Source organism: Phyllobates terribilis, unplaced genomic scaffold (assembly GCF_046119375.1).
Source record: "Phyllobates terribilis strain yellow unplaced genomic scaffold, ASM4611937v1 Scaffold_2__4_contigs__length_985480577, whole genome shotgun sequence".
Classification (NCBI taxonomy): domain Eukaryota; kingdom Metazoa; phylum Chordata; class Amphibia; order Anura; family Dendrobatidae; genus Phyllobates; species Phyllobates terribilis.
In genome coordinates, this window is record NW_027362762.1 from 19,328,156 (window position 1) to 19,347,776 (window position 19,621).

General features: G+C 41.1%; 1 protein-coding gene across 3 annotated transcripts in view; it reads left to right on the top strand.

Annotated features, from left to right (window-relative positions):
- Window positions 1-17,563, top strand: part of LOC141189557 (uncharacterized) — a 34,295-nt gene extending 16,732 nt beyond the window's left edge. Inside the window, exons 6-7 of one of the 3 annotated variants that reach the window (XM_073661154.1) lie at window positions 2,528-2,609; window positions 15,776-17,563. In XM_073661154.1, the coding sequence (XP_073517255.1) occupies window positions 2,528-2,609; window positions 15,776-16,821 (1,128 nt within the window). In that variant the 3' untranslated portion in view covers window positions 16,822-17,563. Of the gene's footprint in view, window positions 1-2,527; window positions 2,610-7,213; window positions 8,524-15,775 lie in introns of those variants that run through there. The other 2 variants (XM_073661153.1, XM_073661155.1) reach the window with 2 other exon arrangements.
- The last annotated feature ends 2,058 nt before the right edge of the window (window positions 17,564-19,621 follow it).

Genomic DNA, 19,621 nt, shown 5'->3' on the forward strand with positions numbered 1-19,621 from the left:
ATGGTAAACAGCGGGTTACTAAGTGCGCGCGTGCCCCTAGTAACCCGATGTTTACCATAGTTACCAGCCAGATCATTGGTCCCGCTGGTCACACACAGCGATGTGTGCTGGCCAGCGGGAGGCCAACGACCAAAAAATGGTCCAGGACACTTTGCAGCGATCAGCGACCTCACAGCAGGGGCCTGATCGTTGCAAAGTGTCACACACAGCGACATCGCTGGTGAGGTCGCTGGTGAGTCACCAAAACCGTCACACAGCAGCGATCTCGCTATGTGAGACAGGGGCTTAAGGATTAAAATGGTGCCCCCGCTTCACGATGGCTGTCCATCACCTGTCCCTAAATATCCCTACTCAAACACACAATCACCAGCAGGTAACATGTCTCTTAGATATAGTCCCAAAATCATCAACGGATCAAAAAGTCCCGAATAGTCTCAATGATTTCAAAAATTATATAAAAATTGACTTATCTTATTCAGATCCTTCTGAGGTTCCGGCTGGTGTTAAGGCAGATATCCCCTTCAGACCCAACAAGTTCAGTGACTGAACTCCAGTTTGGTAGCAATTATTATCAGTGCACCTTTCTCCTCTAATACAACCTGTTCCCTGATGAGCCCCGCATTAATGAGGGGGGGGGTGAAACGCGTAGGGACTATGAGACTACTCTTAAGGGACTTTTTGATCCGTTGATGATTTTGGGACTATATCTAAGAGACATGTTACCTGCTGGTGATTCTATACCTGCCTAAGGGACCGCTATTAAGGGCACCTGATGTGTTTTTGAAGTGAATGTGTTTTTTGGGCACCATTTTAATCCTTAGGGTAAATACACTCTGCTGTCAGGTGGAGAGCTCCTCTACCAGGGTAATTCAGGGTTAATTTTTTGATATATGACTATCCCCACCATCCCCTTATTACTAAATATCTCATCTCAATGTGTGTAGTTTTTCCTAATTGTACGATTTGGTACACATTTTTAAATGCTAAATTAAAAGTTATTTTTTAATGGGTATTTTTTCTGCTTTTTGGTTTGTTAGATAGTTTATATACCCTGTTTTTCCAACAGTTGTTGGATATTTTTCTGGTATTTTTTTAGATGTTCTTTTACACTTCTGACCCTGAATTTTATGGTGAGGATGCAGCAGAGGTTTTCTTCTGATGACTCTTCCATGAAGGACATATTTGTGCAGGTGTCTCTGAAGAGTAGAACAATGTACCACAACTCCAGAGTCTGCTAAATCTTTCTGAAGGTCTTTTGCAGTCAAGCGGGGGGTTCTGATTTGCCTTTGTAGCAATCCTACGAGCAGCTCTCACTGAAATCTTGCTTGGTCTTTAAAACCTTATCTTGACCTCCACTGCTCCTGGTAACTGCCATTTATTAATTACATTTCAAACTGTGGAAAGGGCAACTTGAAAACGCTTTGCTATCTTCTTATAGTCTTCTCCTGCTTTGTGGTCTCCATCATTTTCAGAGTGCTCGGCAGCTGCTTAGAAGAACCCATGGCTGCTGTTTTTTTTGGCAAAATGTTGGAGGAGACTGGGTTTTTAGAAAGCTGAAAATTTGCATCTCCTGGGCTTTCCTAACAATGATAATGAACAAGCCATAACCCCAAAAAAAGCCTCCTAATGGCGACACGCATTGTGCAAACTGTGCCTGGCTGCCCCACCCTGCTGGTCATTGGCCACTTGTCTCCATTCCCCTTCTATGCTGTCTATGGCGGCGCTGTTTGTACGCAGGTGTTTTTAGCTTGTCTTCTTGGGACATTTGAACCCAAGTGACTGATAATTCCAGCGCTGTTTTATCTCCTTTACACCCAGCCAGGCTGTCACTATTGTTTGGGTACCATGTGTTTTGGATCTTGCATCGGGTATTGTATCGCACATCTTATTGCATTATCTGCTTTACGATCACCAAGTATTGCTTTTTGTTTGTCTTTCTGCATTGTTCTATATTGTTCATTATCAGGAGATAGTCCCCTCATTTTGGGACACGTGGTGGGTTATTGGCCTCCGTACTCGGTGCTGACCATTAGCGACTATGTGGCATAATTAGATGTATTATAGTGGGATGTCGGTGGTGGTTGGGCACATTGCTATGATGGGCATGTATCGTGTTTTTTTATATTTTAATATTATGACGTGAAGTGTTTTTGTGGGTTAATAAACTTTGGAGTATTTTATACGATGATCCCTGCAATAATCCTAACAGCATAATTAACTTTGACCAAAGGTTTCAGACCTTATTTGGGCACTCAAATCTCCAAGGGTGCCCAGATGTTGGCATCGGCCCATTTTCCTTTTTGTAATTTATATAATGTAAAAAATGGAAGAAAAAAAAATTATAATATATATAATTTTTTTTTTGGCCTAAAATACAATGGAAATGTGACATCTGTAACTTTAGGCCTTTTAGATCATTTCATCGTCAACTTGCTTAACTCTTCACAATAACAGGAATTTTGACCAAGGGTGCCCAAACTTATCCTGGATATGAAATAAACTAGAATTTCTTCTTTTTTTTTTCTAGGACTTTAATATTGTGACCTTGCAGTTATCTCCTGGTGGAACGACGAATGAACTTGAAGAACCGGTATCAGAATCCACGAATGGTAAGAGGCTTTCATAGATCCATGTATTTATGGGATCGGTCTTCTTCTTCCTGCTGGTTTTCCTACAGAAGAGACGTCTATGGCAGAGAAACCGGCCGATCTTTTCTGATTTCCTCGTTCAGTGAGTTGGATCAGTTTATTTAATTTTGTTGTTTTACTACAAAGTTCAGATAAATAGTATTAAATATATTTTCTATTTATTATACTACTATTTGTACGAAATTATATTATACAGCCCAGGTATTTTAAATCCCCATATACCAGTCTTTAAGCAGTATTGGGGTTTAAAGCCTTGTCTTTTAGGTTGTTGGGGTCCATGGATCTGTCTGTAGAGGTATTGGGGTCTGTGGACGGGTATGTAGAGGTATTGGGGTCTGTGGACGGGTATGTAGAGGTATTTGGGTCTGTGGACGGGTATGTAGAGGTATTTGGGTCTGTGGACGGGTATGTAGAGGTATTGGGGTCTGTGGACGGGTATGTAGAGGTATTGGGGTCTGTGGACGGGTATGTAGAGGTATTTGGGTCTGTGGACAGGTATGTAGAGGTATTTGGGTCTGTGGACGGGTATGTAGAGGTATTTGGGTCTGTGGACGGGTATGTAGAGGTATTTGGGTCTGTGGACGGGTATGTAGAGGTATTTGGGTCTGTGGACGGGTATGTAGAGGTATTTGAGTCTGTATGTAGAGTTATTGGGGTTCTTGGACGAGTCTTTGCGAGTGCTGAAACCTATTATAAATGTGTATGAATATGTAAGTGTCTTAGTGATAGAAGACAGAGTGGTTGTTAGTGATTGGGTCACTATTACTAGTGGGACACCTGCCACAGTCAGTTTTGGAGGAGTTCCCAGTCACTATTGAGACACTGCAGGTTCCAGTTTTCGGCTTTTTAATTTTTTGCAATGTTTATGATTAACTTGGAGAGTAACATACTAGGCTGTAGGCCATGGAAAACAGAATCGTGCCCCCCTTGTCTGGTTTGTACAGGACAAAGCTTATCGGGCCTCATTCATCAGAACTGTCTTACAGAAAAACTGTCTGTGATGTTCATAACAATCAATCGGAGCTCGGCTTTCATTCTAGGAGAGCCGCCAATCATAGTTCGACTTTCATTTGTCCAGAGCCGCCAATCAGAGCTCGGCTTTCATTCTAGGAGAGCCGCCAATCATAGTTCGACTTTCATTTGTCCAGAGCCGCCAATCGGAGCTCGGCTTTCATTTGTCCAGAGCCGCCAATCGGAGCTCGGCTTTCATTTGTCCAGAGCCGCCAATCGGAGCTCGGCTTTCATTTGTCCGGAGCCGCCAATCGGAGCTCGGCTTTCATTTATCCAGAGCCGCCAATCGGAGCTCGGCTTTCATTTGTCCAGAGCCGCCAATCGGAGCTCGGCTTTCATTTGTCCAGAGCCGCCAATCGGAGCTCGGCTTTCATTTGTCCAGAGCCGCCAATCGGAGCTCGGCTTTCATTTGTCCAGAGCCGCCAATCGGAGCTCGGCTTTCATTTGTCCAGAGCCGCCAATCGGAGCTCGGCTTTCATTTGTCCAGAGCCGCCAATCGGAGCTCGGCTTTCATTTGTCCAGAGCCGCCAATCGGAGCTCGGCTTTCATTTGTCCAGAGCCGCCAATCGGAGCTCGGCTTTCATTTGTCCAGAGCCGCCAATCGGAGCTCGGCTTTCATTTGTCCAGAGCCGCCAATCGGAGCTCGGCTTTCATTTGTCCAGAGCCGCCAATCGGAGCTCGGCTTTCATTTGTCCAGAGCCGCCAATCGAAGCTCGGCTTTCATTTGTCCATAGCCGCCAATCGAAGCTTGGCTTTCATTCTAGTAGAGACGCTAATTTAAGCTCAGCTTTCATTCTAGGAGAGCCGCCAATCAGAGCTTGGCTCTCATTCTAGCAGGGCCGCCAATCGGAGCTTGGCTTTCATTCTAGGAGAGCCACCAATCGGAGCTTGGCTTTCATTTGTCCAGAGCTCGGCTTTCATTTGACCAGAAACTCCTATCGGAGCTCGGCTTTCATTCTAGCAGAGCAGTGTAAGAAATGACTGGGGCCCATTGTATCCTTCTCTGAGGGGTATTCTGTTACAAGAGCAGTAAAGTCGTAGATGAATGGGTCCACCATGCCGTATTAGATTCAACAAAGACTTATGATCGTGGAGGCCTATAAACGCACAGACTCATTCACAGGAACACTCTACTGTTTTGCTTTACATGGTTTGATGTGGAAGGTACGTAACCCAGGATCAATGCTTGATGGGGAGAAAAACTAATAAACACCATGTATTTGGACACTTGTTGTAGACGTCGAGAAGAGGATTATGAGAAGCTTGAGGAGATTGACGTAAAAAATTATCACAACAGGAGCGCACCAGTAGAACGACATGTCGCCGTGTAGTGAAATCACCTCACCTGAAGCTGCCTAGTGTCAGCAGTGCAGGGGTTAAAGGGGAGGAATACACAGCAGAGAGCGGCGGAGGGTGGCTACTTGTTTCGATTGCAGATGGCCATTTGAACCCCTTGGAAACATCTTGTCTTGAGAACAGCTCTGTATAACTGGATGTGTTCATTCCTAGAACAATGGACACTAGCACGCGGAATATTCCCACGAGGTGGGCCAATAGCCACAGTATTTGGTTCTTGGGTATGACGAAGGTGTGAACACAGCCGTGCTCATTGTTTTTCAGCAAGAAACTAGTTCACATTTTTTCGAGGCCCACGCTGTAGAATTTCAGTGTTTGCGGATGATCTAAACTCAGGAGTGATCAACACTGAGGAGGACAATAGAATATCTAAACTCAGGAGTGATCAACACTGAGGAGGATAATAGAATATCTAAACTCAGGAGTGATCAACACTGAGGAGGATAATAGAATATTACAGACCAACTTGGGAATTGTGAGCCTCGGCTTTTTTTCCTAGGTCTATTCCCGTGTAGTCCTACCTTCCACCTTCCTTATTGTCAGTCATGTAGATGGGGCTGGGCAGGGAATAGAGTTAGGGAAGCGGAGGCTTGGGAAGTGGTTTGACACCCCCATAGCACTTAAGCATCATTTGTATATTCATTTTTCAGTCAAGGAGTAATGGATGCATCAGTAAAGGTGTGGATGATCTTTCAGAGAGCAACATGACCATATACATGTTTGGGGAGATAGATCATGTTTTAAACACATGGTGTTCATGGAGCATGGTAAAGGGTAGACGTCGCTTTCAAAGACCACTATTTGAGTTTATCATGAAAGCAACCATTATTCATACGGTTTATCATGGGACAAAGACATCTTAGATTGGAGTCCTCGCTTGGGACCCTCTCTATCCGCTTGAGCATAGACATTCGCCCGGTGGAAAAAAGAAAGTACAAGTTTATTTTATTTGATGCAGATCCTCAAAGAAACCTTTCCAAACCAGACACTGTCAAATCAAGAGCTGCATCACTCGCTTCAGGAAAAGAAACACCTCCCCAAAAAGGAACGTTTCCGGAAGCAGTTTCCACTGTGGTTTAGTAAAACTTTGCGTGAACAGGGCCTTGGGCTATGTGCACACAAGGTTTTTTCAACTCAGTTAATCACAACAGTTAGCCTTCAGCTGTTCAGAGTGCTAATGGCAATGTTTTCACACCGAGTTTTTCTAAGTTCACACGTTGCGGAAAATCTCCAGCTTCGCGACTAAATCAGTGATGAATCCACAACAAAAATCCACTAGTAACAGATGCAGATTTAATGCTGGATTTGGCTGTGGATTTCTCCCTGCTCTGTTTTACTAAGCATTGAATAGGGTCAAAACCACCATGAAAATCTGCATAATAATTGGTGCAGATTTTTTTTTCTGTAACTTGTGACTGGGATTTTGAAAAACCTGTACTTGTAGTGTAAATTACTGCAGATTTGCGGTGCAGAATCCGCGCTGCAAACCCCTGAAAATGGCCTTAGTGTTCAAAAACCACAGGTTTATCAAGTGGAAACTTCTTCAGGAAACGCTCGTTTTTGGGTAAGTCTTTCTTTTACTTCATTTTCAGAGGTTTCTATTGGGATCAAAGAAAAGACTGGTACTTTGTTTTTATTGGGATCAAAGACTGGTATTGTTTTTCCACTGGGGGACTTTCAAAACTTTTTTTTTTAGGAGGAAAAAAAAATTCCTATGAAGAGCAAAGTGGATTTCTTATAGAAGTGAACAGGAGGATTTGCTTTGCTGACCGGCGTTCGTTTAGGCAAGCCGACTGCACTTTCATGCCCACAAAATGATCACAGCAGATTTAAAAATAATTCCACCCAATGAATAAGTGTTTTGCTCTTTCATTGGGTGATTGGTGACCTGTTTAGAGAGGCCAATACTTGGGGAAACAAGTGATTATCAGCAAGTGGAAATGCGCCTTAAGTATGAATGAGTTTACTTCTCGGACGTAAGAGTCCAATTTTTAAGGCTTTGGGGCTCCATAATTGAGACTGATGGTTTGATCAATGTTTTTCGCCAGTTTTATTAGTTTGGGGAAAAAAAGAATTCTTGTGTGATTTGTTGACTCTACTCTTGATACACCTTACTCATTATAAAGACATTTTTTTTATCAAATTAGAAAAACATATATATATATTTTGTTTGGGCAAAATGTTATTTCTTTTTCCAGGTAACGACAAGATTAGGGATGCGAGCCCAACCTTTTATGAATCTAATCAATCACGGATCAGCAATAAAAGTTCTAAACATGGAAAACAATTTCAAAAGGAATCCAAAGATGAAGGCCCGTTTTCATGCTTAGAATGCGGGAAATGTTTTACCCATAAATCAAATTTTGTTAATCATTTAAGATACCACACAGGAGAGACGCGGTTTTCATGCTCAGAATGTGGAAAAAGTTTCACCCGTATATCCTTTTTGGTTGATCATTTAAGAATTCACACAGGGGAGAAGCCGTTCTCATGCTTGGAATGTGGGAAATGTTTTAGCCAGAAAAGGTCTCTTACTGTACATCAAAGAAATCACACGGGGGAGAAGCCGTATTCATGTCCCGAATGTGGGAAACACTTTATGCATAAAGATTCTGTTGGAAGACACCGGAGACTTCACACAGGAGAGAAGCCGTTTTCGTGTCCTGAATGTGGCAAAAGTTTTATCCAGTACTCGTCTCTCGTTGAACATCTGAGAATTCACACAGGGGAGAAGCCATTTTTATGCTCAGAATGTGGGAAATGTTTTAGTCAAAGCTCAGGACTTTTGGAACATCGAAGAATTCACACAGGGGAGAAGCCGTATTCATGTTCAGAATGTGGGAAATCTTTTTCTCATAAAAATGGTTTTATTAGACATAAGAGAAACCACACGGGGGAGAAGCCATTTTTATGCTCAGAATGTGGGAAATGTTTTACCCTGAAATCAGATCTTGTTATACATCAAAAAACTCACACAGGACAGCAGCCATTTCCATGTTCAGAATGTGGGAAATATTTTACCAATAAAACAAGTTTCATTAGACATCAGAGAAAAAATCACAGAGGGGAGAAGCCATTTTCATGCTCTGAATGCGGCAAATGTTTTACTTTGAAATCAGATTTTGTCACACATCAGAGAATTCACACAGGAGAGAAACCATATTCACACTCAAATTCTGGGGAAGGGGAAAACCCTGTAGATCAAAACTTGATCATCTAAGTACTCACTTAGGAGGGAAGGCATGAAGGTGGAAAGTCTCAAACACATTTTAGATTTAAGAGAAGCCATTTTTATGCTTAGAATGTGAAAAATGTTTTAGTCAAAGCTCAGGACTTTTGGAGCACCGATTCATTCACACAGGGGAGAAGCCGTATTCATGTTCAGAATGTGGGAAATCTTTTTCTCTTAAAAATGGTTTTATTAGATACAAGAGAAACCACACAGGGGAGAAGCCATATTCATGTTCAGAATGTGAGTTTTTCTCACAAAAATGCTTTTGTTAGACATCAGAAAATGAACACTGGACGGAATCCATTTCCATGTTCAGAGTGTGGGAAATATTTCATCAATAAAGCCAGTTTTATTAGACATAAGATAAATCTCACAGGGTAGAATTCATTTTCACGCTCCTAAATGTGGCAAATATTCTGCTTTGAAATCCGATTTTGTCACACTTCAGAGAACTCACACAGGAGAGAAACCATATTCACACTCGGATTCTGGGGAAAGGGAAAACCCTGTAGATCAAAACGTGTTGATCATCTAAGTACTCACTTAGGAGGGAAGGCGTGAAGGTGGAAAATCTCTTACAGCCCGAACTCATTTTAGATACCAGAGAAGCCACACAGGGGAGAAGCCTTATTCATGCTCATTCAAGATTTTATACATTTTTGTTGTAAAATATCACTGCATTTATTTAACCACTTGTGTTCCGCTGAAGTTTCAGTTTGCAGTAACGCTGCTGAGTCCTGGGAAGGTCGTGGTATACTATCTGTACTATACAGCAGTGGTCACAGGGAGCACACAATATTGTGTTCACATCCTAGATCAATTAGGGGGGCTGCTATGGAAGCTGGAGATCTCAAAACGTCCCCCAGGCCTTCCATAGCTGTATGCCTTAATAGGCCATGCCAAGGACATGAATTGCCTGCCTTTTTATTCCTGACAAAGAATAATAGTTTGGTATAAACTTTGATTAAAAAAAAAAAATATATATATATATTTTACACCACAAGTGCTTTCATTTTGCAAAAATGTTAAAAATAAAAAAGGATTATATGGTATTGCTGCAACTGTAATGACTTGTTATTTAATTCACTTAGTGAATGACTTACGGTAAATCTAGAGTTGGTGCAGAACAATTCACACATCCCGTTTCATCAGCCACAACAAAGTGATTTGTGGCCATTGGAAAGAGGGCGTAGCACCTCTCACCTGTTGACATCCGTGGTTGTTCTTCTGATTAGCCTGCTTGGCTCTACGATAAGGTTGTAACGCGGACATCAGCATGTAAGAGGCGCTATTCCCTCTGACGTGGTGCAGCGGCTACAGACCACTGCCGTGGCAGATGGGATGGATTGTACGAATATGCACCAACTCAAACAAAACAGAAAATGATGGCAGACTTGGCCTTTTTTTCCTCTCTTCTCTCACTCGTAAGGCCACGTATGGTCATGTATGACACTTTTTTTTTCAGTTGGAATGAGCTATTTTTTGCAAGCGTAGTATAAAGTATTAAACAAAACAATGCAAACATTTGATAACATCATAAGCTAATATACGCATACCAACTGGTAATGGAGGGTATGATATGATGCATGGGAACCAGACAAAAAGGTGCTTATAGGGTTAGTACGTCAAGCAGGGTCCATTTTAGACAAAATGTGGTTCTAAGTAAAAGTTAAAAGTGGAGCCCCAAATGCTAACATACTGCACTATCACATAAAATCCAATTTGCCTTTATTTCTCATTTTTTGTGTTGTTCCGATACACATAAAGGAAATAAACCTGTGTATAACAAAACATGTGGAATTGCAATAATTTTCAGAGAGAAATACTTCATTTTCTGGAACAATTTCAAGGGTGTCAACACTTTCAGCCATGACTGTATAACACACAAATCTAACTTACTCAAACATATATGTATATACACAGCACTTGCATATACATATAGCACTCGTGCGGTCATATATACATGTGCGTACACACACATTTATATATGTATTCACACACAGCGCACACACACACACACACTATAGAGGACTTAACAGTCTGTCTCTTACTGTCCAGTTCTTCTAAGATCCTGCAGGGTACAGGACCTTTGATCACATGACCATGATGTCACCAAAGGTCCTGCTGCACTTTTAATTTCCGAAACTACCCTAATAATGCAGACCTGGTATTATCAGTGCAGTCTCTGTTTGTAACCTCTAGGGGCCCTTATAGGGATTAGGACTTTGGGTTATTGCCCAGTGTGCCTCCACCTGCACCCACTAAAGAAATATATGGCATAAAGATCGGGTAGAAGCCTCACCGTAGACAGTAGTGCTGAATTGGGCACAACTCCAATGAGGGTGTGAGAGAAACATATAGCTGGATATAGTTGTCAGTTGGGTGTGCTGGACCATGCTGGGAAATGAATGACGCTTCAAAGAAGTAGGAAGGGTATGAACGAATACCCCACAAAAGGGACATCATAATCTTTGTAGGTGACCAGCTGATGATGCACAAAATTGGTGAAGATTCCTTTATTGACAAGGTATCAATGGCTGTGATGCATTTCAAGGCTTGTCGGCCTCGTGATCATGTAACAGAGATACCTATATCACTATAGCATTCCTTGATGACTTTAAATACTTACAAATATGGTGGCAGTCTCGCCCACATAACAATTTGAATATACAAAATGCGATTAATAAAAAATATTCCAATAACATCTATATTAAGATATACAGTTACAGATCAGAAAAACATTTTGTAAAGTGCTTAAGTGCATGTAACTTGTCACCATGAAGATGGAACGCTAACCAGAATGATGTGGCCTCGGAGACAAGATGTCTCCTGTATAGAAGCACGCATGGTTGGCAGTGCAAATCGCCAACCCATCTCGTGTCTGTGAAGAACTAAACTGAAGCTCAATGGTGAAGGGGGTGATAGGACATGGCGCCTCCAGCACACATACTAAAGAAATGGCTAGATAATGACAGACTAGCCTGGCCATGTGTGAAGTCAGTCCTGGTGCTGCCTTGGGACAGGGATGATGCCTAAAGGACTAAATGGCTTAAAGTGGTGCGGAGCTGATGAGTGGAAAAAACAGATAAAGTGCGATTCGCGATAAGGTTGATCAGCACCATGATAGGGCGGGGAATGGGAATTATAAAGGAGTGAGATGTAGAGGGTGTTTATAGGAGTGTTTATATGATGAGGGGCCGATTGATCCAAAGGGTGGCCAGCTGAAAACAACGATCGTGTAGGCGGACTTCTGTTTAGGAGAAACGTGGCAGTTAATAAGAAGTTACTCTGAATAGACATAGGTGGGTAATTGTATGGAAATTCTTGGATGAACTGAATGTCCCCGTGGAATATAAGGATGCCACGTCAAGGTTGACCCTTATATTGGTTCAAGACTTCTTATTAGGTGCCATTCTGTGCACATTCAATTATAATGTATTTTCTTTTGAAGGTTCCCTGTATAGACAAACACAAGGGACAGCGATGGGGACACAGTTTGCCACCAGTTATGCCAATCTCCATATGGGTCTCTTTTGAAAACAAATAAATATAGAACATAAATATCTGGTCAAGTTGTATCCTCCTATAGAAGAGAAACCTTTTATATTTTAATCTAAATCTCTAACAATAAGTTTGAGTCCTTTGTCCAACAATGAAACCACAATAACTAGGGACTTTCATTTACACATGCCGTTTTGACAAGTAAAATTGAATACCTTGACTTTATCCTATTCATAGAGCCAAGAGATAAAGAAGGCTAAAACTTTCTTCAAAGAAGTGCACAGTAACCGTTATCTGACTTAGTCGCTCACAATAAAAACCGCAGGAAGACCAATATTCAGCCGATTATAAATGGATTAGGCGCAGCTGTACGGAGGAGAGAGATTGTGTCCCTCAGAGTTCAGTGTTGAATAAAGGATCTCTTGCAAAAGGATGCCCCAAATTACTGATCTTACAGGCCCAGGTCTTCTTACATAGAAGGATTGCTAGGTTCCTAGTCTCATAAAAGATACAGTTAAGGATGGTTTTAGCATGAATGCTATTACGACAGTAACGTAAGACAATTAGGTCAGAAACATACTATGCAAACACTGGACTATCCTTGAAAATGATCCCATTCTAAAAGAGATTATCTAAAAAAAATAAAACCCGGACACGTACCATAAATGTAAAATGATCACAAATATAGTCTATAGTCGCACCCAATAGACTCAAACCTAGGAGTAAACAATACATGATAAAGACCCCATCCTTGTTGCCATGTCTTAGGGGGAGTTACAGGTGTAGCCTAAAAACTGCAAGTGCGAATGACAATATTGCCAACCGTATAGGTTCTTTTTCCAGCACTATTACTGGTGAGATCCTCCAATAAAAACCTTCCTCAACTGCTCTACTGCTTATGTTATACACCTTATAGAGTGCATATGTGGGTCGCTCCATTCAACAACTAGGAACTAAAATACCGTTCTAATGGTTACATTAAGCATATCATCGGTAGGCATGCTCTACTGACACATAAAAGCGACTTCTCGGCATTTCCGATCACGTCAATAGAACACATCCACGAGTCCACCATTAATCGTTGTGAAGTTTGAGATGTTCTGGATATATAATATAAATTACCTTTTATGCGCATTAATGAGGGAGTAGAGAGTAATTTTTAATGTAGTTTTTGTCTGATTTCTCTTTTGTTCATCCTAAATAGGGGTCACAATCCAGCTATCTACCGTATGGCTCATCATACACACACTCCTATATACGTCCTCTCGATCTCACTCACTCCTCTACAAATCACAATCATATACAGCCTTATCATGGGGCTGATCATTCATATTGCAAATTGCACTTTGGTTATTCTCTCATCTGCTACCTCAGCCCATTAAGTCATTCATTCCTATGCGTAGTGTCCCCGTCTCTTGGCAGGATTGACTCCATGCATTCGCGCAGAAGCCTGTCATTGTCTAAACATTTCTCTGGTGCGCATGCTGTAGGCTTCACGTCGGCTAGGATGACAAGTTTGGGTTGGCGACTCGCCCTGCAAATTAGTTCATGCCTGCCTCTGTATAGGAAATGCCATTTCTCCTAGGCCGCGTCATTGGATCATCCTAGTTGGTGTCTCTCCTCCATGGTGGTACGTTACAATCATTTAAGCACTTTGCAATATGTTTTTCTGATCTTTAATTGTATAATTTTATTGTATATCTTAATGTTATTGGAATCTTTTTAACATTGTTAATAATACTTTTATATTTGTTTTTATCATTTTTTTTATATTTAATTTGTAATGTGGTCGAGACTGGTGCCCTTTGAGTCAGTATTTAAAGTCATCTGGCATACTCTGATGGTATAGGTGTCTCTGTTACTTGATAAAGAAGTCCATCAGCCTCAAAATGCATTGTATCCGTTGAGACCTTGTCAATTAAGGAGAAAGAGACAGCATCCAATTCAGGTGAAAAAAAAAACCCTTCAAGGTTCCGTTTATTCTGCCATAGATGCGACGTTTCGACCAGCGACGATGAAGCATTCTTTAAGTAGACCAATGGCTGGTTGAAATGTTGTATGTATGACAGAATAAATGGAAAACCTTCAAGGTTTTTTTTTCACCTGAATTGGGCGCTGTCTCTTTCATCTATTGAATTTTTTTTCCAAGTGGATTACTTGGAGCTTTTTTGACGGTGCGTCCTTTTTTTGTGCCTATGTGTTCTTTGTAATTGTCCAATATTGGAGTGCCCCGAGCCGCCTTCATTTTTATGCTTGTCAATAAAGGAATCTTCTCCAACTTCTTGCATCTTCAGATGGTCAACTATTCCAATTTTAGTGTCCTTGTTGTGGGGTTTCCATCCATTTCCCTCCTACTTCTTTGTAGAAAACATTCCAGACACCATTACTGTGCCTTCATCAGGCTGGCAAGGAAGGCTCATCCATCCACAGGTATCAGAGGAGCCAGGCTGTGCCAAGAAAACATTCTTTACACCCAGCCTCCAACTTTACCAGCTTGCACTGTTGAAACCTGAAGAAGGGTTCATAGATTTATGCCGCTTGCTACTGATGCCTTACCGTCTGCTGGGTGCAGCAGAACTCTTGATTCATCTGACCAGACGATGTTTCTCCTCGGCTCAGTAATACGGTGTTTGAAGTCCTTTGCCCTCTGGAGTGCTGTGCTTCTGTTTTGCTTGACCTCACCGAGACTCCGTGCTAAGGAAGGACACATGTTCAAACAAGTTGGAGCACCAGCAATACTTAGCCGCAATTGTCTCTGGTGTGCGCTATTTGTTTGTGAGATCCTTGACATCTTGCTCCGACCTCTTTCTTGACTAGTTGTTTATGTCCACAGGATCCTCTTGTGCTGGATGTTTTTGCTTTATCAAACTATTCTCATTACAGTCATAGCCGAAATTTGACTGCAGAAGGAAACCACACAAGGTCGGCAAGTTTTTTAGATACTTATCATCGATGACATCTGGAAGAATAAATCTTTACTGCTACATTTTTCACTAATGCAACGAAGATAAAAAAAATAAAGCAGCTATTAAAGTATTGATTTGGATGGAAGCAGTTGATACAAAACATGATTTTTTTTTTAATGAAGGCTGTTTTGCAAAATTGCTGTATTCATTCCGTATAGATGTATTCAAGCAATAAATATTGGTTTTTGGAGGTGAACAGAGCCTTTAATTACATGAACAAGATCCTCTAATATTTAAACCAATTATATCATAACGGGATCTGTTCAACAAGACTGATGAATAAGCAAATATGGAGCGAAAAAGTGAGCCAGAAAACTACAGGCCCTGAAACTTTTCCCTCCATCATTGGGGTGGTGTGGTGTGCTAGATGTTCTTCTGGATAGTTTCTGATGATAACCTTCTAACCCAGCGTCAGCTTGGGCTCAACCGTGATCGAAACTAATCTGGTTAGCTTCTATAATGGAGATCAACAACTTCCAGCTGTCAAACCACAATTCCCAACTTGCCTGGACAGCTGCCTGACAGCCGGGGAATGCAGAGAGTCATCATTTTACAATAGCTGGAGTGTCAAAAGTTGCAGATCTCTTTTCTGTGACGAGGTATGTCCCAGACTAGCCTGGGGGTAAAGCTGTCAATGTTGTGTATCTGGATTTATCATAGGCGTTGAATATTATGACACATAAAATGAGAATGCAGTTCATTTTCTCAAGAAGACGACCTAAATCCGTGTGGTTCATAAGGGAAATTATTACATCATCGACTTTTACTCGGGCTCCTCATGCTCTTTGGGAAGTTTTCTTGGCACAGATTTTTTTTTTTGTTAGTAATTAAGGTAATTAAAATAATTGATTTTAGTACATTTATTAAGATATGTCTATATATTTAATTAGATTTAATTGACCGCTGCTTTATTTGATACTTTTGCGTGTAACTAGAAAAAAAAAAAGAAAAGCCATCTTGATTTGTTGATCGCTGATACATGCTTCGCTTCCGGTCTGGATGTTTCATATAGAAATTAACAAAGTGTAAAATTAATTTGTGGGATTGTTTTCTATTTCCAGATGAAGGCAGTTGGAGAGATTCCCAAACAAATGTCCTTTTACCTTTCCGCGATGAAGTAGAAGATAAGGAATCACCGATTGAGAAAAAAGGAACTGAACGTGGACCGGATAAAACTTTTGCATGTTCTGAATGTGGACAACGTTTTCAAAAGAAGTCTCATCTTTCCAAGCACAAGTGCATTTGCAAAGATATAAGGACATTCTCATGTTCAGAATGTGGGAAATTTTTTCCCTATCAATCACTTCTTGCTATACATCAGAGAGTTCACACAGGGGAGAAGCCATTTTCATGTTTGGAATGTGGGAAACGTTTCAGCCAGAAAGCAAGTCTTACTATGCATCAGAGAACTCATGCAGGGGTGAAGCAGTTTTCTTGCTTACAGTGTGGAAAACTGTTTTCTCGTAAATCAAAATTAGTTGATCATTTAAGAACGCACACAGGGGAGAAACCCTTTTCATGCTCAGAATGTGAAAAAAGTTTCACCAGGAAATCATATTTGGTTGATCATGTAAGAACCCACACAGGGGAGAAGCCATTTTCATGTTCAGATTGTGGGAAATGTTTTAGCCAGAAAACGTCTCTTACTCTACATCAAAGACTTCACACGGGGGAGAAGCCGTATTCATGTCCTGAACGTGGTCAAGATTTTAGACGTAACTCGGGTTTAGTGGAACGTCTGATAACTGACACAGCGGAGAGGCCATTTCCGTGCTCAGAATGTGAGAAAAATTTTACTCAGAAATCAAGTCTTATGGAACATGTAAAAATCCACACAGGGGAGATGCCGTATACGTGTACAGAATGTGATAAAAGTTTTAGACACAAATCAAGTCTTGTAAAGCATCTGAGAACTCACACGGGGGAGAAGCCATTCTCGTGTCTACAATGTAAGAAAGCTTTTGCTTATAGAAAAGGTTTGGTCTTACATCAGAGAACTCACACAGGGGTGAAGCCATTTTCTTGCTCTGAATGTGGAAAATGTTTTACCTACAAATCCAATCTTATTAGACACCAGAGAAGACACGTGGAGGAGAAAAACTTTTAATATTAAGATTTGTCAGAGATTGGGCAGCTGTTTGGCTAAAATACAGAAAACCATCACTGCTTAACATCTAGAGATTTATGATCTCATTGATGGTTTTTGTGCGTTAATTTTCCAGAATTCTCACACATAACAGATTGTTGAGCCCTGTGAACACTACTGTACTAAAACCATGGAAGACACAGCGAGACTATTGGATTAATACTTTAAATGCCATGATCGGTAGCAGCCACCAGGTCTAGGTGGCTAGATGAGGGATGTAATGAATAGTGATGAGCGAGTATGACTCATTAACCCTTTCGGCGAGGATGCTCGCCGAGTATTTTGGCGTGCTCGGCCTTTATTTTACTGTTGCCGAGGCAAGTGTCACGGCTGTTAGATAAACAGCTGTGACACATGCAGGGATTGCCTGTTCGACAGGCAATCCCTGCATGTGTCACAGCTGTCTAACAACCGTGACACTTGCAGCCACGGCAACAGTAAAAGGCCGTGCACGCCAAAATACTCAGCGAGCACCCGAGAGTGCTCGCCGAAAGGGTCAACTGATCCAACTTGTCGCCTGTCAGTTTACCAGTGACTGATAATGCTTTGTCATGCCAAGTATATCAAAACATTTTAGAAGTGATCAAATGATCAAGTGCTGCCCTAGAGGGGAAATAAGAGTTATTTTTTTTGTTTTCTTTTACTGTGAACTTTTTTTTTTTATGTCTATCATAGGTAATTTTATTTTTCAAGAATAAAAAAAAATATCGATGGCATTACTGCACTTTATTTATACTGCACAATAAACAATTACAAAAAACTTACGCCTTTTGTAGTTAATGTTTTTTTCTCTCTCGCACATTAACATTTCCCACAACTCCTTCTCGAAAAAAATGTATGCACATGTAATGTACCCAAATATTTTTGTAATAAAAATATTTCAAGTTTCAAAAAAAAAAAAAAGCAACAATTCCGCATGTGGACGAGGACAAAATTGTTGTCACCTTCTGTTAAAGTAAGAAAAACTCACGATGGTCACTGAAATAATTAGAATAATCAGACTTTGCACCTGAATTGTGGTTCTACAGAAACATTTTAAAGTGGGCCGTTCTCCAAATTTTTCATGTTGAACTGGACACTCAATGTAATAGTGGCTGCAGAGCGGAATAAAACTTTTTTTTTTTTTTTGCTTCTCTGTTGAAAAGATATTAGCGATACAATATCTGGCAAATAATTAGTTAACTTTAGTTAAGCCAAGTGTTCAAACCCTCCTGTTAGTTTTTTCTATCTTGTGTTTTGCGGTCACGTGACCATCCGCCTATATATTCCAGCTCCGCCCTTCTGGCTTTGCTGGACTTCAGTGTTGTTTGACTGTTTTGCTAGCCTGGTGCTTCGGTGCCTATCTCTATCAGTTCGCTTGGTCCTTCTGGGACCTCTAGTACTTTTTGTCAGTTTGTCTTTTGTGTTCTACAACAACTTCTGTTTAGGAGGTGTCCCATTTTTGTCCCAGTCCTTAGTTCATTTAGGGACCCCTCTCTTAATTCTATAGGTCTTCGTTCAGACTAGCCGAGGACTAAGTCTGGTCTGTTCGCTAGGAACAGGCAGCCCGCTACATCGTAGGGATTCAGCTTAGTCTTACTGTAGGGACAGCTTTCCCCTTTCTTTCCTTAGTACATGTTGCAGATCATAACACCAAGTAGGTTTTATCAGATTGTTTTCAGTGGGGGCGTGTACTTCTTTTCCCAGTATAACGCTGACCAATCATATACAGGCATCGTCACACGTCCTGCACTTCCATGTTGCTACCTGCATATCATTGGTCAGCGTCACGCAGGGAGAAGAAGTAACCACGCCCAGTGAAAACTATATGATATCACCCACTTAGATTTCACTAAAGTTAACTCATTATGTGCCAAATATTTTATTGCTGGTATCTTCACAGCAGAGAGTCAATTTTTTTAAAAAAATACTCTGTAGCCTCTATTACATAGTTTGTCCAATTCAACATGAAAAAAATTGATGAAAGGTCCTCTTAAAAAGAAAAGAAAAAAAAAACTAATAAAAATGCCCTGGACAAAAATTATGGTTCCTCTAGAAAAGATTGAAAATAATTTGACTAGTTTCACTAGGGTGCATCCTGTAGTTATCACAAGTGTCTACAGACTTGTAATCAGTCTCTCGCCTAGAGGGTGAAAAGTAGTCACGGTGCTGTTTGGCATCATGGTGTTTACCACTCTGAACATGGAGCAAAGAAAGCTGACGAGAGGGTTGTCTCAATAGATTAGGAAGAACATTATAGACAAACATGTTCAAGATAAAGGCTATAAGACCTCTCCACACAGCCGGATGGATGTTCTTGTTACTACAGCTGCACATATTGTCCAGAAGTGTAAAGTCTATGGGGCTGTAGCCTACCTCCCTGGACGTGGCCGCAAGAGGTAAACTGAAGACAAATAAGACGGATAATATGAATGGTAGCCAAAGAACCAGAACAACTTTCAAAGAGATTAGAGGTGATCTCCAAGGTTTAGGTCCATCAGTGTCAGGTCGCACCATCTGGTGCTGTCGTGGTCAAAGTGGACTTCATGGAAGACGACAGGAAGAAACCACTCCTGAAACTGGAATTTTCCACAAAGCATATTGACAGTCACAAAGCTTCTAGAGAGCGTCCTGTGGACGGAGGAGACAGAACTGGAGCTTTTTTTGTGTCACATCAGCTGTAATGCTGACTTTGCAACGAGTGGAAAGTGTTCTGGTAAAACATTCAGTCGGCAACAGCAACTGCTCGCTGTGCAAAAGCTACATCAATTAGAGAACATTT